This window comes from Penicillium longicatenatum, assembly GCF_028827895.1.
Source record: "Penicillium longicatenatum strain IBT 33135 chromosome Unknown contig_2_segment0_segment0, whole genome shotgun sequence".
NCBI classification, from domain to species: Eukaryota; Fungi; Ascomycota; class Eurotiomycetes; order Eurotiales; family Aspergillaceae; genus Penicillium; species Penicillium longicatenatum.
Genome location: NW_026643120.1, coordinates 5,752,083 through 5,770,320, shown reverse-complemented (window position 1 = coordinate 5,770,320; position 18,238 = coordinate 5,752,083). Strand labels below are relative to the sequence as shown.

General features: G+C 47.4%; 5 protein-coding genes across 5 annotated transcripts; 1 reads left to right on the top strand and 4 right to left on the bottom strand.

Moving 5' to 3' along the window:
- Positions 1-274: 274 nt before the first annotated feature.
- Positions 275-4,028, bottom strand: N7484_004661 (GTPase domain-containing protein; the record flags this gene model as incomplete). The annotated part of the gene is made up of 12 exons (XM_057115081.1): positions 275-597; positions 657-920; positions 1,004-1,223; positions 1,282-1,340; positions 1,392-1,476; positions 1,551-1,911; positions 2,049-2,221; positions 2,275-2,453; positions 2,520-2,575; positions 2,624-3,123; positions 3,190-3,242; positions 3,299-4,028. 12 exons carry the CDS (start codon positions 4,026-4,028, stop codon positions 275-277), a joined length of 3,003 nt encoding a protein of 1,000 aa, XP_056975221.1.
- A 3,447-nt stretch (positions 4,029-7,475) lies between these two features.
- On the top strand, positions 7,476-9,860 carry N7484_004660 (GMC family oxidoreductase; the record flags this gene model as incomplete). The annotated part of the gene is made up of 3 exons (XM_057115080.1): positions 7,476-7,852; positions 7,906-9,029; positions 9,082-9,860. 3 exons carry the CDS (start codon positions 7,476-7,478, stop codon positions 9,858-9,860), a joined length of 2,280 nt encoding a protein of 759 aa, XP_056975220.1.
- Positions 9,861-10,265: 405 nt separating this feature from the next.
- Positions 10,266-13,569, bottom strand: N7484_004659 (acetyl-CoA synthetase-like protein; the record flags this gene model as incomplete). Its single annotated transcript, XM_057115079.1, has 3 exons — positions 10,266-12,399; positions 12,451-12,526; positions 12,591-13,569. 3 exons carry the CDS (start codon positions 13,567-13,569, stop codon positions 10,266-10,268), a joined length of 3,189 nt encoding a protein of 1,062 aa, XP_056975219.1.
- A 1,022-nt stretch (positions 13,570-14,591) lies between these two features.
- On the bottom strand, positions 14,592-15,353 carry N7484_004658 (monooxygenase; the record flags this gene model as incomplete). The annotated part of the gene is made up of 1 exon (XM_057115078.1): positions 14,592-15,353. The coding sequence occupies one exon, from the start codon at positions 15,351-15,353 to the stop codon at positions 14,592-14,594; it is 762 nt and encodes a 253-aa protein (XP_056975218.1).
- A 99-nt stretch (positions 15,354-15,452) lies between these two features.
- On the bottom strand, positions 15,453-16,887 carry N7484_004657 (uncharacterized protein; the record flags this gene model as incomplete). Its single annotated transcript, XM_057115077.1, has 5 exons — positions 15,453-15,817; positions 15,893-16,041; positions 16,104-16,354; positions 16,425-16,810; positions 16,878-16,887. 5 exons carry the CDS (start codon positions 16,885-16,887, stop codon positions 15,453-15,455), a joined length of 1,161 nt encoding a protein of 386 aa, XP_056975217.1.
- Between the last annotated feature and the right edge of the window lie 1,351 nt (positions 16,888-18,238).

Here is an 18,238-nt window from a genome sequence, read left to right as displayed (position 1 = left end):
TGTTCTTTTTAACTTGGACGTGTGGTGCTTACGATGTAGTGAAAGTATATTAGCAGAGCAGTCGCAATGACTTTCTATCTTCTTTTCGGGGTTTCATTGTATTTCCTGCTTTTTCACTGTGGTAGCTCCCTTGTTAGGGTAATAGTACGGAGCCGTAGATTCATGGTTTATGTACCACGCCCATTGGATAAGTAGATCAGTTGATTGAGATTGGCCAAGGCCTGCAATAAAGATTACAATAAGACATATTGAGCGACACTCTTTCCCCTTGCAATCAGGGTTCTGGATTGAGCTCCCGCACAATAGTCTGGGCCCTTTCCAAGATGTCTTCTGTCGCCTGAAATCGACATCTAAGCGCCTCGGCTACTGTAGTCGCTTTTTCCGCTTCTGAAAGACGACCTTCAACCGCAATCACAGCGTTCAGGTCTCTCACCAGGCATTCTACTTCCTCAGTGACTTTCCTCTGTAGCTCATTGAAACACTTATCAAGGGCCTCGATATATTCTCTGCCAGCCACATTAGAGAGATTGGCAAAAAGCATGGAATGCGTCAAATGGTCATTCATGATGTTTTTCCGGCGTCTGTCACTTCCCGTTCCTAAAAAACGATGAGTAAATGATACGAAGTGCAATACATTGTACAAGGGTCTGACAAACCTCCTTCTTGGTTGGTCCTGGCGTATGCAGGCTGCATCAGGCCCGAAATATACGAGCTGGCATGCCCATAAGCCATGTCTCGCTTTGTGTTTCTATAGACCAAGTCAGAATAGTGTTTGCGATAACCCATGGTTGGGAACTCATACTGTGAAATTTGCTTGATCTTCTGCAAGGAATTCATCACATGATCTTCAACACATTTCTTTCTGAGATCCATGCTTCGTTGCAGATTTTGGAGGGCGCGCGGTGCAAGATGGATATGCGCTATACGAGATTGTCAGAGAATCATTCCATGACACCGATTGCTGGAGAACCAAGCTTTGACGTTCAAAAGAGTAACAACTTACCATCAATTGCTCCGCGGCATCTGCTGAAAACGTTGAAGGAATTATTCGCGAAGGTCGCTTCCTGCATTTGCAACCAATTCTGTATATTGTCCCAATTGTGGATGAGCTGATCCTGGGCTGGTAGAAGTAGTTCGTTATTCCAACAGCGACCATTGGGTACAGCCGCGGTCGCATGTTCGCCAAAACGCCGACAAAAGGCAGTATACGTGCCATGGGCCCACTAGTGATATGATTAGAGCTGAAGTTCATTGTCAAGAAATCCGGCGAGGAAAACTCACGCCTGCCCATTCGCGGCTGATCCCAATACTTGCTGTCGTCCAGTGGGTTTGAGATCGCCCTAAAACTCTTATTAGAGACGTACCGGACCTCACTCAGCGAATGAACTCACTGATCATGCTAGTAATATATTCGTCGTAAAGCCTAACCAACCTCTGGCGCAAGATATGAGCCAGCCCTTGATTTGAAATGAGTTCCTATTCAAAATCAGAACACTCAAAATCTTGAAATAGGCTACCAAAGGCCTAGTATGCCTTTAGGTTGAAGATACCCGTTGGAAATCATCCTGCGCATTTTCTAGAACCTGTCGAAGGATAGAGGCATTTCCACCTGTGACAGAATCCGACCCAGACAGAGCCCACTGACGCAAAGATAAGAGCAGGGCTGGCACTTGATGATTCAAGAATTCCGATGTTGAGCGCATCAGGGCCTCGGATGGTACGAGTTGGCAGTAGCGGCGCAGTTCTCGAATCCCTGCCAGGTCAACGTACGCCTCCTCCTCATTGTTTCCGCTATAACGGTATTGGGAATAGAGTGTGTTGCTAATACAAAAAACCCTGACATTTTGATGTCTTGCGATGAGACCCTCTGATACTTGTAAGTTTCGCCGAGTGATGAGAAGTCTTCTCATACTAATCAACGACTTGGTAAGCAGACATCGACCCGAGCATCTTGCAATTTTTGACTTACTCGAGATTTAGCTGTGTTTCCTTCTCACTGCTACATATTCAGCAAAAGAGATTCCTCCATACTGGCATAAGCGACCTACCGTAGTTCGAATAGTTTGACCGCAAATTCTGCTCGCCTCGTATTAGATGCTCGCCGTGCTCTAGACTCGGTTGATTGAATTTTCTGTTGGACAGCCTGGATGTCTTTATTCATTTCCTTTACTCGACGAGCATGTGCGTCACCTGTACGAGATACTTCTTCAGGTGAAATAGCCTTAGAAGACAGATCAGTAAGCACATTCCTGCTGGGTGAGCTGCTTCCAATACCTCCGACTTTGTGCAGATGATCCGTCGCGGCTGATCATCTCTGCATCTTCGCATAATGTCTTGAATCGACGGGTTTGTGCAAGCTCGGTCGATGTCGACCACAACAAAAACTTCATCACAGCCATGAGAAAGATATCTTTCAGTCGCTTGAACTCTGGCAAAGTTCAGATCGCTGAAGCCTAGTACAAGTAAGCGAAAATCATTACGCTGAGAGGAAGATGACCTTTGGAATTGGGTTTGCATACCGGGTAGATCAGCCAGCACTAAGCCAGTTTTCAGAATGGGTGACTTGAGATATACTCTGGAACAACATCAGAAATGTTATTAATCTTGCGAATACCTCACGTACCTAATCAACTTGATGAATGGCCAAAGCGCCGGTTTACCTTCACGAGCATTACTGCCGGTCAGCATGTCGAGGGTGTCTCTGCACTCCTCTATATCACCAGCAATAACAGAGTATTCGGTCGCATCAAGCCCACCAGGTCGGTGTACCAAGCCAGCAGAGGCCCATCGCTCTAACTGTGCGAGAAGACTGAAATGAGCCCCATCGTAGTCTTCCGAGAGGTGCTCCATAGTTAAACCTGGCTGGTCATTGAACAAAGATTGGAAGGTTTCCCAGACTCTCTTGGCGTCATCTTGACACTTTGTTTGCTCATCATACGACTTCAACTCCTGAAAAAATTGGGGAACATGGCATTGACGGAAGATTGTAAGAAGCTCTTCTAGGAGGTTTTTCATCTCTTCTGAGGTCATGAAGTCCGCTTCAATCGTGTAAGGCCCGGTGTGATTGTCATCAATATGCCGGAATTCAGTCACGACGCAGGTGCAAGCCACACCTTCGCTACTCTGTAAATCCTTGTAAATAAAACTGCGTGGTATATATGAGAGATTAATGAGGCAGATGAAACATACTGAGCGTGACAAGCTTTTTTGATCTAGCAATGAGTTTATCAAAGAGCTTTTTCCTAGCCAAGAATTAATATTCAAAAGATCAGTAAATGCCATGAGCAAAGAACCATACCAACACCAGAATCACCAATGAAGCCCACAGTTCGAGTTTCTGGATACTCAAACATGCTCATTTTCTTAGCCTGTTTAGAGAGGCTGTGAAGAGCAGAAGAGTGATCTTGGTTCAACTCGGAGAGTCTCATGGTGTCTGCCAGAAATGCTAATTCGCTTTTGACTGCTTTCAACCCATTTTGAAGTCGGTGATTGTAGACGGGAGCAGCAGGAAGGGGCTCTTCACGTATATCAACAGTTGGTGCTTCAGCCGTTTCATCACTGCCGCTACTTTCGTCACTATCTGAGTTTTCTTCATTCTCGGAGGCATCGTTCTCAGAAAGAGGAGATTCTTCTCCGTTAGTCGAGACAGGAAAAGCCCCTGGAACACTTGAATTGGCTTGCGCAGAATTTGAAAATATCGAATGATTTCCTCTGAGACTTTGCCTACCATGAGATGAAGATAGAAACTCAGGCCCTGGACTTGGAGAAGCATTATGCTGCTGTCTATAAGTTGAAGGCGAGCTACCCGGGCTTAGCCATCCATTTTGTGACCTAGATGGAGTGGAAAGCAGCGAGCCTGTGGAATCGTTGAGACTCAAACTCTGGAAGAGAGGGATCGATCGCGGAGTTTCTGGGGTCAAAACTGAGTTTGCTTCGTTACTGCTGTCTCGAGATGATGACGAAGGGGTGAAAGCCACTGAAGATTGTGAGCTGATTGAGAAGGTAAATTCAGAAGATGGCACGGCCATTGTAATGTGAATGTTTACTGAAAGGTATCGAACAAAATGATTTTCGCCCTCAGCTAGAAGGGAGTACCAGGTTATAAGGGGTTCAAGATGGTTGGTATGTACGACGGACCCCACATCCTCGAGCAGGCTTTCTTGCTGCTAGTAGACGCGCTTGTGGGCTGTACATTAGCGCCGTGTTTCATCCACACATTGGCTCCTACATATGCCAGAAATGGTTCTTCTCGGGAGTAAATGAATTTTCTTTTACTGACTATAAAGTCAAAGCTAATTAATGCAACATACTGTGGGTAATACGGATCATCTTGAACGACAGAAAAGATGTCGAAATTTTTGTGGTCCATGGAATCATTTTGGCCCCCATTAGGTAGCGGATCCATGTGCATTCCAACCCCTGTGAAGGCGAAGCAAAGAACACTGTCGTAAGAGCCAATAAGATCTACGGCTCTAAAATTGTTCGTCCTTTTGCCATGAAATGCGTTCTGAATCCCGGAAATGGCGGCAATTTCGGAAGAATTAGGAACTCGACTCTGTAGTTAGCATATTGGGCGGCTGGAGACTTGAGGAATAGAAGATGCATTTTTCTGCCGCCTGCTTCAAACTTGAAGCACAAGCCCCATGGAGGGCGCCTAATGATAGGTGAGTTTTCATTCGCATCTATTTGCTATTAGGTTGGTTTCCCAAACACCTGAGAATATTGCGACCAACTGGTTGGGGACACTGAAACGTGAAGACCAAGGTATTGCGGACCCTCAGTCTCTTGAGATCCAAGGTAGTGTTACAGACCTAGATATTGATAAAGGTTCACGCAAGACTTATAGGCAAACCGGAACCAATCAACTCAGCTCACCCAAGAACATATTGATAGCATAATTTATAGACCATTCGAAACCGATAGAAGGCCAGATTCGTGGTAGCATCTCAGATATCATTCGATAGTAAATGTTGGAAGGAAGAATAGGTCCTCTTTAAATTATAAAAAGATGAGGGACAAGTAGGTAGCTAGGGGCGCTTTACTATTGGACATCAAGCAATCTAACTCTTTGGCTCTGACTTTTTATCTGTTCTGTTTCCCATAAATACGTGACAAATTAAGTCGTTGTGGTTAGCTTTATTCCAACACAAATACGTCGGAGTGGTGCATATAGGGACAGCATTTCCAAAGCTATAATCAAGGAAGAGCATGCTGTAGGGCATTATGGTCAACCATCTATCATATAGGTTATATCTTGTTTCCATCGTACTATCTCAGGGTGTTCCGTATTGTTTTTATAACGATTATATTTGGAGACAGGGCCGAAAAGGGCTCGTTGGATGTTTTATGTTGCCATAGGGAATGTAAGAGATGAACTTGAAATACGTATTTGAGGCTCTGATGTAATATGTACTACATAGAAACCTATCATAAGCTTCCTCGATATGTAGGCATGGATCTGAATTCAAAGCTATTCCCGCTCGGCCAGTGGATTTAATTAACGCGTAGTATTAATCTCAACGTCAATTCTATATCCATGCACCGGTCAATTGGGCATTACGGACTTGGAGATATTTTTCTCTTAACAACTGTTTGTCGAAAGGAGTGTAGTTAAAGCATATGCGAATTATCTGCACCCTTTTTCTGTGGAATTCATTCGAATCTGTACTGAGTTAACTATGAAGAGGCTCCGTGGATCTTCATATACGTAATTCTAAGACGGACCGTCGGCCGTCTTATTGTAAACCCGGATAGTCTTCGTTGAATTGGCATCATCTTTGCAAATATTCTCACGGGCGTTAACAGCTTGGCCGATAAACCTCACTCGCTGTCGGAATCTATTGAATAGAACATTGGAGATAGTCGTATGAGTTGACCGGGTTGTATACAATGTGGCTGTGCGACCTCTCGTCAGCCTAGTACAGATCAGCCTGTGTAAGCCACAAGATTCGAGATTTGACCAGCTCAAAATTACTAGTTTTAGTGTGTTTTAGCTGGCTTCAAGCCGCTAAGCCATTTATAGACTGGTATACCGTTATCAGTCAAAATCTCATCAAATATTCTCACTTTTCTCTCGTACAGAAGAAAACACCCCATGCCTGACTACCATTGGCTGCACCGGGTAAATTCCTGTACTGTAATTTGCTGATGGCCCTCGGTGATGCCGTTAAGGTCTCAATTTTCGGTTTGTTTGGTTTTATTAATTTTTTTGTTATGTTCTTTTCTTATCTTGTTCTGTTTCTTGTTCATCTGAACGAAATCTTGAGTTCCTGCCTAAATCCAACGTATTATCTCTTCATTTTCTTCCTCGGTCAAAATTACATGGTGCATTTACGCTTCTATTGGAACTCTACTTCGTAAATAGCCCTTTATTCCTATAATGCAGGCCGAGTGAAGTCCGGATCGCAAAGGCAGGTTTACATCAGCCTTAGGGAGGGGAAGACTATGCTTGGCATTCGAAACGTGCCGTAACTGAGGCGTAAAATACGTAGAGGTATTTAGAACCGAACATCTGGGGCTGCGGGGGCAGCAAGGGAAATCGGGATTTTTTAGACGACCCGAAGATACCGAGACGTGGCTAGCGTGGATTTGTTGGCGATCCCCTCCTCCTTAGCGATATTTTAAGAACAACCAGCAGACGTTGAGGTTTCAGCTCAGCCCTCACCGAAATATCCGCTACGTAAACGTTCCTAGACTATAATTTTGGACGAGGCAGCAGCAATCAAGAATTCAAAATCAAGTTCTTGACGAGTTTTTTTCTTTTTATAACAGTAGAGCAGAGCAGCATCTCTATGTGGATTCTCAGCCGTTCACACACTTAGTCTTAACAGACTAGTGGTTACTAGTAGGTCGTCGTTTCAGCCAGCCTCCCGGCGAACCACGAACTAGGCTGAAAGGGGGGAAGGAAAAACGCCAAACTTCACCACTTCAAAAATGTGGCTTGGTTCGTGCCAGAGGTTTGCCGGCTATTCCGAAGGTCCCAAAATACAAACAGATCTCTCAGCGGGGTTTATCTGTGTTAAGACCGTGTCCTCACTTTTCCTCCTTGCGTGCACTAAGTGCATAATTCAACGCTCGATATTTATTCGTTCTCGTTTCTCTACGAAGCGTAAAGAGGCAAGGTAGTCTTTTATTGAATTGTATAAACTCATATCACGGCGATTGGAAAGGAAATAACATTTTTGAACGTTTCAAGAAGCAACAGTTCAAACCCCGTAATCTAGATTCTCGTCGGTATAAGATAAAACAAATTTTAGTCCGGGAAGGGACAAGTACAAATTGGCCGATATTATGTTTCCTACCTTATTCCCCTTCATCCTAATTTCTCTTTGGTTCGCTTCTGTTCTGGCATCGTGATAAAATCATCTATCTCAAAATCTGCTTGACAGACCAGTTACTTCTCTTCTGTCTTTTCGTCATACATCTATCTTGAAAGCAAAATCACAGTCTGATTCTCATTGTGGGCAACAAGCAACATGGCAGAGCTTCTCCAAGAAATGTCTTCATACACACCACTTGAAGCTGCAATTCCTCCAGTGCCTACAAATGAGATTCTGACTGATCTTCAATGGGAGACACTTCTGGCTTTGGCTGATACTGTCATACCATCTGTCCGCGTAAGTGGAGACGCTTCGTCCAGCCAAAAAGCTGTCACAGACAGCCAATTTGAATCTGCTGTGTCGAAACTGGCGGTAAACATCAAGGCGTCCAACGCTACAGACGTAGCCAGGGCCTATCTGCAAGAAGATGTCTCGTCTCTTCAAGGATTCAGAGATGGTCTGCAGTGCCTCTTTGCAAACGACGTCCATGAAGAAGGCCGCAAAGGACTGTGTATGATATTGGATGTTCTCAAGTAAGTCATTTGTGTCGTGCGACGGGAAACTTTGACTGTTAAGCATCCTACAGCACTCGCGCGGGGGCACTTCTCCTGACTGGTTCGATGATTCCAATCCAAAAACAACCATTGAAAGTCCGTGAACAAATTTTTACTGCATGGGGGTCTTCTCGATTGCCCCCTATTCGTCTCATCCACAGATCTTTGCTGGCCATGTTCAAGAAGACATGGATGATATCTAGCCCTACATTGCCGATCGCTGTGGGAATTCCTCGGGTTCCCGTGCACGGGAAGCCCGCCGACGGTTTCGAATACGAATTTCTACAGTTTCCCCCAGGCAACGACCTGGAAATCATCGAAACAGATGTGGTGATTATAGGCAGCGGCTGTGGAGGTGCTGTCACCGCTAAGAACCTTGCTGAAGCAGGTCATCGCGTTTTGGTCGTCGAAAAGTCATACCATTACCCATCGAGCTACTTCCCCATGGAAACCAGCAAAGGTCTTGTGAACATGTTTGAAGGAGCGGGCTCAGCTCTTACTGATGATGCATCGGTTGCCCTCTTCGCAGGTTCAACCTGGGGTGGTGGCGGCACGATCAACTGGGCCTGTTCACTGCAAACCCAAGCCTTCGTACGCAAGGAGTGGGCTGATTCAGGCTTGCCCTTCTTCACGTCCGCCGAGTTCCAGAACTCCCTGGATCGCGTCTGTGATCGTATGGGTGTTAATTCGAAGCACATTAAACACAGCCGGCAAAATCAAGTCATTCTAGATGGTGCTCGAAAGCTCGGATATGATGTCGATGTCGTTCCACAGAATACTGGCGATGAAGAGCACTACTGTGGATATTGTACAATGGGATGCGCCGCGGCAGGCAAGAAGGGACCAACTGAAACCTGGCTGGCGGATGCAGCAAAGGCTGGTGCGATCTTCATGGAAGGTTTCAAGGCGGACAAGATTACCTTCACTGAAACAGGTGGATTTTTGAGCAGAGAAAAGATTGCCACTGGTGTGGAAGGAACCTGGACCCCGAGAGACTCGTATCTAGTCCCGGAGCAGGGCAATGCTACAAAACGGAAGATTGCGATCAAAGCGAAGAAAGTGATAGTGTCATGTGGCACTTTCAACAGTCCTCTTTTACTTCTTCGTAGCGGCTTGCAAAATTGGAACATCGGTCGAAATCTTCACTTGCACCCAGGTACGTATTTTCAATGGGTTGTTCAATGGAATATTTCTAACTTTTTGCATAGTGCTCTTTGGCGCCGCCGTCTTCGACGATGAGATCCGACCTTGGGAGGGCTCTGCTCTGACCACTGTGGTCAAGGATTTCGAAAACCTTGATGGCCGAGGCCACGGTGCTAAGGTCGAAACAACCGTCACACTGCCGCCACTTTATCTCCCAACCTTCCCCTGGCGTGATGGACTCGATTACAAGATGTTTTGTGCCAATCTAAGCCACATGACAAGCTTCATCTCCATCACCCGAGATCGAGATAGTGGGCGGGTCTATCCAGATCCCGTTGATGGAAGGATACGTGTACAGTACACGCCTTCGGCATTCGATCGACAAAGCGGTCTGGAAGCATTGATTGCCAGTGCGAAGATAGCATATGTTTCCGGCGCAAAGGAATTTCACACTTCCTACGCAGATATGCGACCGTTCTATCGATCCGAGCGGACTTCAAAATCCGACGAATTTGATGAGGGTGTGAATGATCCGCAATTCCAGAAATGGGTTGATGAACTCCGTCTGAAATCGCCTCTCAATGTCGAGAAATGTTTCTATTCCAGTGCACACCAGATGGGAACATGCCGAATGGCTAGCACTGCAGCCAAAGGTGTTGTTGACCCCGAGTGCCAGGTCTGGGGCGCCAAGGGGCTATATGTGATCGATGCATCGATTTTCCCAAGTGCTAGTGGCGTGAACCCAATGGTCACCAACATGGCTATTGCTGACTGGGCCAGTAAAAACTTATCAAAGAAAATGAGGAAAGAAGAAAGCGCTGAAGCCCCGTCTGCGCGGCTGTAGCGAGATCAGTTGGGGAATGTAAGGGGATGGCCATGATTTGCGGACTTAATCAAATTCAATTGTTACCATATGAGCAGATGTTGATATCTTTGAATCATTTCTACCTTCGAAATTTTTGTTATTGAAATTCTGTGGTAATTTCACAATATATTTTATCGACCAGTTATTTTGGAATGTGACGTAATATCATCAGTTGATGAATGTGTCGCGAGGCATTGAACTATTATCTAGGGACGATTGTGCCCAGATGAGGGTTGAGATCCAATGAGTCAAATACTGATGACAGTTGAGCAATGAAGGCTTTATGCATAACTTTAATTCATCATTTATATGTTAGGTCTATCAATAGTTGCCAGAATCTAGCTTAGCCCCAGGTACTTCGATTGAAGCGTCAAGAATACATGCTCAAAACTTCCATTGTTCACACCAATGTCTCATCAACTGGGGTGAAACCGCCTCCATCTGCCGCATAGTGGAGCTGTACTCTTCAGTGCGCGTTGTTGCAAACGAGTAAGCGTTTCCGGCGCCCGTGGCAGCCAAACGGAACGTATCGAGCAGCTTCACCGCAGGATTTTGCTCCACATCCCCAGCATGCACCTGGCTTTTCTCCAAGGCATCTACCCATTCCTTCAATGGCACCACTTGCTTAATGCGCTCGCCATAGAACTCGCGCAAAGTGGGTACCAGATTTGGCCAATCTGTGACATTCTTATTCAACGCATGGAAGTACCCGTGGAACTCATCCACAGACACAGGGGCGGTCACCCCAGATACCTCCAGCACCACATTGGCAACGTCCTCTACCGGCACCCAGCCTAGGTGGCCCATTGCGCCCAGAGAATCAGGCAGAAGTCCGAGGTAGACGGAGCTGCGCACCAAGCTGGGCACCCACTCCTGTGGATTCCATTGGCCTTGTGCTCCACGCGGACCACCAACCTGTCCGACCCGAATGATGGCTCTCGACACGCCAGATGAAGTAGCTGCGGCGTCAAGAATCATGCTACTGGCGAGTTTGGATTGACCGTATCCCGTTCCAGCGAGAGACCAGTCTTCCAGAGCAGTTTCCGGCACGACTCCGTTTGGTTTCGGCCAGTGGTCCACCGTGCCTACGCTGGAGATGAAGGTGATTGGCACATTTTTTTGGGCACGCACAACAAAGTCGACTAGGTTTCGAACTCCGCGGAGGTGTGGTTCAAAGGAGGCAATCGAAAGATTAAAGTTGACGGGCCAAGCGTTATGGATCACGCGGTCTGCCTCTCGTGCGAGTCGGTCGTAATTATCAGCTGCCAGACCGAGTGTCGGTTCGGCCAGATCAACCTGGAGGAATTCGGCCCGCGTGAAGTCCGTCGACAGGCCTCGGGATGCACTCGCCTCGGTTTGGCGGGCCTGGCCGTCGGCGGCTCGGTTCAGACAGAAAATGTGGCGTACTCGAGGATTCGCTATGGCTATGTCCAGTAGGTAGGAGCCTATCGTGCCGGTAGTACCAGTGATGATGAGGACTTGACTTTCGTCAGCGGGAGCGGGCTTGTTGGGGATAGTGGCTGGGAGATTTTGGGTGTATTTGTCCACCAGGGCGCGACAGACTGCGCTATCATCCGCCACGGCGGCGGCGGAGGTGGGGGATGATACAAGAGAGTAAGCGTATTTTGCCAGTTGCGTGATCGTGGGGTAGGTGTAAATGGTCCGCGGCTCAAGGGCGGATTCACTGAACTGCACACCGGCTGCCGCTAGACTGACGCGAAGGACCCGTGCCAGTTGAATTACTTGGAGTGAGTCAACACCCGCAGCAAAAATATCATCATCCATGCCCAGTGTAGGTAACTTGGTCACGCTCTGTATCGCGGCGTGCACCCCATTGACAAAAGCTGGTTGAGATGAGATATCAAGGTCGACTGCCAGGGCCGTCACGTCACGCCCGACCTCGAAGATCTTCTCAATATCGCTCTCGTAGACCTTGACCGTCATGGCACGTTGAATGGTACCCTTTCCGGCGCGGGGAAAGGGGCGTTCCGGGTCCGATAAGAAGATATATTCGCGAGATATACGGCCGTGAGCCACTGTCTCGATATTGACTTTCTCAACGATGGGCCAGATTTCATCAATGAACCGCTGTTTATCTTGTTCAGTCTCAGGAGGCTGGACCGGCTCGATGAGTAAGGCGGCATGGAATTGTTTGGTACCAACAACCTGGGCACCAAGGACTCCCGCGTGGCCCATGACGGCGCCTTCAATTGTTGTCGGGTTGAGCTTCTCTCCGGTCGAGAAGACAATAATGTCATCGGCCCGACCCACGTAGGTCCAGTGGTTAGCCAGAGTTGGGTGCGGTCGGTAAAGATCCTTGGTGCTGAACTCGTCTAATTCAGGGAAGACATAGAAGCAAGCCTGCAGCCCAGGGTGGTCCTTATTCTGACGAACAACGACTTGCTCATATGTTCCATCACCGAAAGGTCGCCAGTCAATGCCTATCATCTCCGTCGGGATGATAAACCACGCCCAAAGAGCGGGATCAGGCTGTGAGTAATAAGTGAAGTAAATATATCTGTTTAGCTTTAGTATTTTTTGGGTCAAAACTTGCATATAGGTCACTTACTCAGTTGAACCTATGGCATTGACCAAGTGAACCCCCTCGCTTAGCAAGTGGTTGGCTGGGACGGGAGCTACATTGCCTGCGACGAAAGAATATCGGAGTTAGCGCAGCGCTTCAAGATTCCTGTATGTAGTGAGACTAACCTCCGGCGAATCCTGCAACATTCAGCTTTCTAAGCTCCTCTATGGCCACCGGCGAGCGCGACATCTGTTCCAGTGTAGCTGGGGGCATGAGTGTCCACCCCGGGTTCGAGTTCTGCAACCAGTCAACAACATTGTCGCCGGTGATCGGCACCGATGGGTCACGGAACGCAATTGGTGCATTATAATAAAAGCCACACAAGGTTGAGGTCATGATACCTGCGGTGTGGAACAGAGGGAAGATGAGGAGGTAACGGCTATTCTCAAAGCTGGTCCACGTCGGCAGCCATGGCAAATTTCCCTCATACGGCGGGACGGCCCGGTGCAGATCGTTCAAGGCAAGCTTGCCCTGGCTGATGACAATCGGCTTGGGAAGGCCGGTGCTGCCGCTTGTGTGCAACACTACATAAGGGTCCCATTCAGCCTCAGCGAAGGTCTTGAGGTATGGAAATGGCGCCACCTCCTCAGCAACCCATTGTTCCCATGGTGCGATAGCCTCACTCTCCATGCCTGGTCGCCCATCCACCCATGGCTTAACCAAGGATGCGTACTGAGAATCATGGTATAGTAGGTTGCAATTGGTCTTCTCGAACAGGTTTAGCTGGGCTTGAACCGAGTTACGTGGTGAGATGAACAAGGCTTGGTAGCCGGCCTTAACTGCACCGACCACAAAGACTGTGTACCGCGGATCCTCTAGGCCGATGTAGGCGACAGTGGGAAACGTCCTGGGTTCCGGTTTTCCGCCTTTTTTAATGAGCATGTGAGCTACATAGTTGACGGCGTTGGCAACTTGAGCCCAGGTGATGACCTTCCACCCATCGGTAGGGCGGCCAGGGGTCCGTGGGATTGAAAAACACTCGGCGTCTGGAGTTGCGCTGGCCGTCGCGTCAATAACATGTGGCACCAGACGCTTTCCACACTCTCCTCCATGGAGAGGAGTGACGGCTGGATCCACAATCGTTCCAAAAACGTTCACGCTCATTGTGTATGCGTCCTCCCAGTTTTTGGCGTTCGAGGTGAGCCGAAATAGATAAGATGGACTTCGAGGCTATTTATTCCATGTTGGTGGATATCGACCGCTGGCGCATGTCCAGCTGTCAAACATTTCAGCTCCGCCAAGTCAATAGCGTTCTCCAGTCAAGGTTAGCACGGATCCACTGCTCTGTGTGTCTTTCGAAAAGTGGCATGGGTTGCCGAGCATTCGGTATAAGTACAGTTGGTTGACTTCAGAATTACTAGCGCCAGTGTGTTTTAACTACTGGCGTCCCGCTATCCCTATTCCATCTTAGCGTATCCCTCCATAGGCAGCACGTGGATGTTCTTGCTCAATATTTCTCTTTTCCTGACATACGCTGATGTGACTCTTGGTTCGGGCTTACTGTGGCGTACTTTACCTTCTATCGGTTCCCCTTATCACGTATCTTTCAAAAACGCCTTGGCTTTTTTACGTCCGCACAGGAGCACTGAGCATGAGAGTTCTCAATTTTCTTTCTTTTCTCTTTGTTATTCTCTGCTACAGCCCATACTGATATGCAGGAAGAAATATAAATAGCATTACGATCAAGAGGGAAGAAAATTTAGGACAGACGAAGCTTAGATACTGCAAGACGGAAGGGTATTTCTAATTCAGACAAACATACTTTATCCCCTAGTTGTAAGTACGAGTGTCTGAAGCCCATTTACGGTATATTCTACCCAGAGCTAGACCTGTGCAAGGCTTTAACTTCTTGAAGGGCATGCAGCATCAAAATATCGTGGCGAATGTCGCGCCGAGGATGTGACTTAATTGGATATTAAGGGTACAATCTCCGTATGGGAGATCAGAACCAGAAAGGCGGCGTGAATCATACTCGCAAAGGTATTTTTTTGGTACTGAATTAAACCTGCGCTACGAAACTCATTAAACATGAAGTCACTGGGTTATCGCAGCTTCCCCGGGATCCTTCCGAAATACTTCAGGCTTCAACAACAGTGCGCGACCTTTCCGAAGCTATACGACTACGTTCATTCCACGCGTGGAAATGGGGTATCCCGATAAGCGGGAGGCAAAATACCCTCTAATGCCGCTTTTATCTGAAGCGCCAGGGTGCGTGAATGCCATCGGTGCTGTTGCGTGTAGCCACCCATGATCCAGAAATTGTCAAGGCCTAGATGGCGCTTCCACATGCCGCGGATTTCGCCTTCAGAGTCAATGCTCCATGTTGCGTCTAAGCGAGATGCGATCTCTCGAGGGCCCAGAAGATGTTTAATCCCATCATCTACGCCACTGGATACCCCATCAACAGCAGATGCGCTTGCCAAAATCTCTGCGGCAGTGTCACGCACATTCGCATCGGCGTACCCAGTGCACCAAATGATAGCATCTGCGTCAACGCAGCTACCATCAGAGAAACGGAGGCCTGTCTTCGTATACGCGACAGGCTCGGCATTAGCCTTGATACCCACCTTGCCCTCTTCAATCAATTTGGTACCACCAACGTCGACATAATGCCCACCTGCGCGCTCGAGCAGGTTGTGTATCAAGGCGCAGTTGGGGTCTCGACTATCAAGGACAGGAAACCCAGCTGCCTGGAGAGCTGCATAACGCTCTGGCTCTGCTGATGCAAACATTGCAAAAAGGTCACGCCCTAGTTGACCCTCTATTACTGAGGGCAAGGATAGGAAAAGTTTATCTGCAGCTGCAACACCGCCATCATAAGCACCAAGACTGCTTTTGTGACAAACATAGTCCAACGGAACGATATACGTTGGGGAGCGGACGTTCATTGTCGAATTGAGACCTGTAGCATGGCACTCTTCGAGAATATCGAAGGCTGTATTCGCGGACCCGATAATCATTACGGTCTTGTCTACTCAGTGGAAGCCTCATAAGGAACTCCTTTGCAGATTGCTCACCTTGACACCCTGCTCCTTCAATGCCGTAGCATTCTTGTATTCAGCTGAGTGGATGCTAATGCCCCTATAAATTTCTCTGTTTGCTATAGTCGGTAGATTGGGCTTTTGCGATCCATAACCCGTCGCCAGGACAAGCTGTTTGGACACTGCTGTCCTCTTTCCATGTGGAGTTTGAAAGTTAATTTTCCATCTCTTCGCGCTCTCATCATACTGAGTGGATTGAATCTTAGCCGAAGTTATCATGTTGAGATTGAACTTTTCCACATATTGTTGGACCTGCGACGCCAAGTTCTGCCGTGTAAGGAAATTGGGAGTTCGGAGCTCTTCACCATACTCTAGTTCTTGTCAGCATTTCGTTTTTCTAGACTTGAAGAATTAATTTGAACAACAGCATGGAACAGCAGCCTTACCCATATAAGGCATATCGCAGACTGAAGTCGGAATATGAAACTTCATGCAGTCATATCGAAGAGCCCAATTGTCACCGACACGGGGATTTTGCTCAGCCAAGAGACTATCTACGCCCAGTGCCTTGAGACGGGCTGAAAGAGTGACGCCACTGTTCGAATCAATATTAGCAATAACACACTATGGCAATGGCTTCTAATTGTTCCATCTTACGCGTTTCCACCGCCAATTATGAAGACGTCCGTGTCAAAGCTCTCTGCATTATCGAGTTGCCTTCGAGGGGACCGAAGCAGTATCTCATCCTCGGGTTGTATATCCAAACTCTCGAGCCGAGTAAACAACACCCAAATTTTCCACACAACTTTGTTGTACCCAGTGTCTTTCACCGGCAAGAGCATGACCTTTCCACGGCAAGTTGTAGCTGGCGAGCTGGTTTGGAATACAAGAGGACAGTCAATGAATTGCTATCGAAGTTCAAGTTGTGAGGTCAACTATTTGCAAACTAAATCCAGTAGGTTCTTGTGTTACACTTACAAGTGTTGGCGTCACTGGCAGGAGCATAGCCGACCCATCTATCTCGATGCCTTTTGAAATGCCTCTGAGCTTTGCCGTTTCCAGCAGACCGGCTGCAATAATACCTGGAGTATTGAATGTACGCAAGTGGTAGGTTAGAGACAGCTGGTCCTTCCAGTATGCCTGGTCGGCATAGAAACAACTCTCCAATGTTTTAGCATCATCAACAGCCAAAGCAGCGTTGAAAATATCCAAAACCGCCCGCGCTTGGCTCGTTGCTTCATCACTTGTCATTGAAGTGGAACCGATCAATCCAGGGGCAAGGGTGGGAAGAGGCTGCTGGTCCATCATTTTGCGCAGATCTGCCCGCGGTGGGTACTCTTTGTGACAGAAGGACTTTGTACCGGCTGTCATGATATCTCAGTCTCAATTGTACTTAACTCATTCCACAGTCCATAGAAGCGCAAGACTTACTGGTAGCCATGATTCAATGTTGATGTCGAGCGTGGAGGGTCACTTGTACCAGGAATTTCAAGAGCGCCTGTGGTGTAAAGTGTGAGAGAAAGGTCAGCAAAGGTTGCGTAAGATCCGTCAACTGCCGATACGCATTCCTGACTATTAACGCATGACACAGAAGGCGGTATTAATGCGACATGGAATCTTATGATTTCGGGGACTACCTCACTCCGACTCTGAGCCGTTTCTTTTTAGGTTGATTCTCGATAGACTGTTCCTGCTTGTTGGCGTGATACAAGGTATACAAAGCCCCCCGCCATGCCCCTCACAAATGCCTCCCTCCAAAAATGGGCTCCACAGTTGGGGCAGAGGAACCAATTACCGTAGGATTTTAATGGACAGTACTTTTGACACCTCGGGTTGTGCCGCTGCCGCAGGATCCATTGATCCCACCTCGCTTTTTCCACGACAACCAGATCTGAACAATGAAAATTCCTTCCAGAGGTAAACGGATCGCCCACAGCTTTGAATATCTTCATATCTCATACCATTTGCAATGGCTTGTGCAATAGCTTGGGGTAGATACTGTTTTGTCTTTTTTTTTAACTTTTTTTGGGATATTCTCACGTACCGTCGCCCCTTAGGCCTTCTCCGGTTGGAGTGCTGTGGAGTTCAAGGCCGACAATCCTCTCGATAATACTAGGGGAGATTTATGTGATGAGAGAAAAAATGATTTGCATCTTCTTGAACTGTTCAGCACCAACTTGGGGGATCTAGATACACTATTGCTCACATGCCCTTGTGTTCTGAAAATGTCACAGAGATACAAAAACATTGCTTGGTCGCGACAACCTTTGGAATGGGTCACTGAAGCTTATCCTTATACCGCTTCTGCTAGTGGATGCTGTCTCCATTCCTTGGTTTAACGGATGATTGAGATATTAGGAGATTAGGAAAATGACGTTGAATGTAAGAAATAATATTTTATTATAAGCTCGAAGAATCATGTCCTAGGTGATGTTACTTGACTCTCACAGAGCTATCATATGCCTATTCGGGAGCTCGCCACTGAATATCGGCGTCTATGTTTGTGATGAGTGTAAGAGAGACGGTGGATGTGGGAAATGGCTGAAGCATAAATAAAACGGGACGTTCACTGACATGCACTGTAATGCCACCTGGGCCCCCATATACACCTCTTATCAATAGTTCAGTTTGGGATAAGATTGAACTGCTTGGCCAGCTGGGGGCATAAAAAGCCTGATCGGTATCGATATACCGTATTGCTCTACTCATTAAGTATTGTTGTCGTGATGATCACAATAGAGAGCCTAGTGTGAGAGTAAATACTACGTGTAGCCTTTAGATACCAGGATATG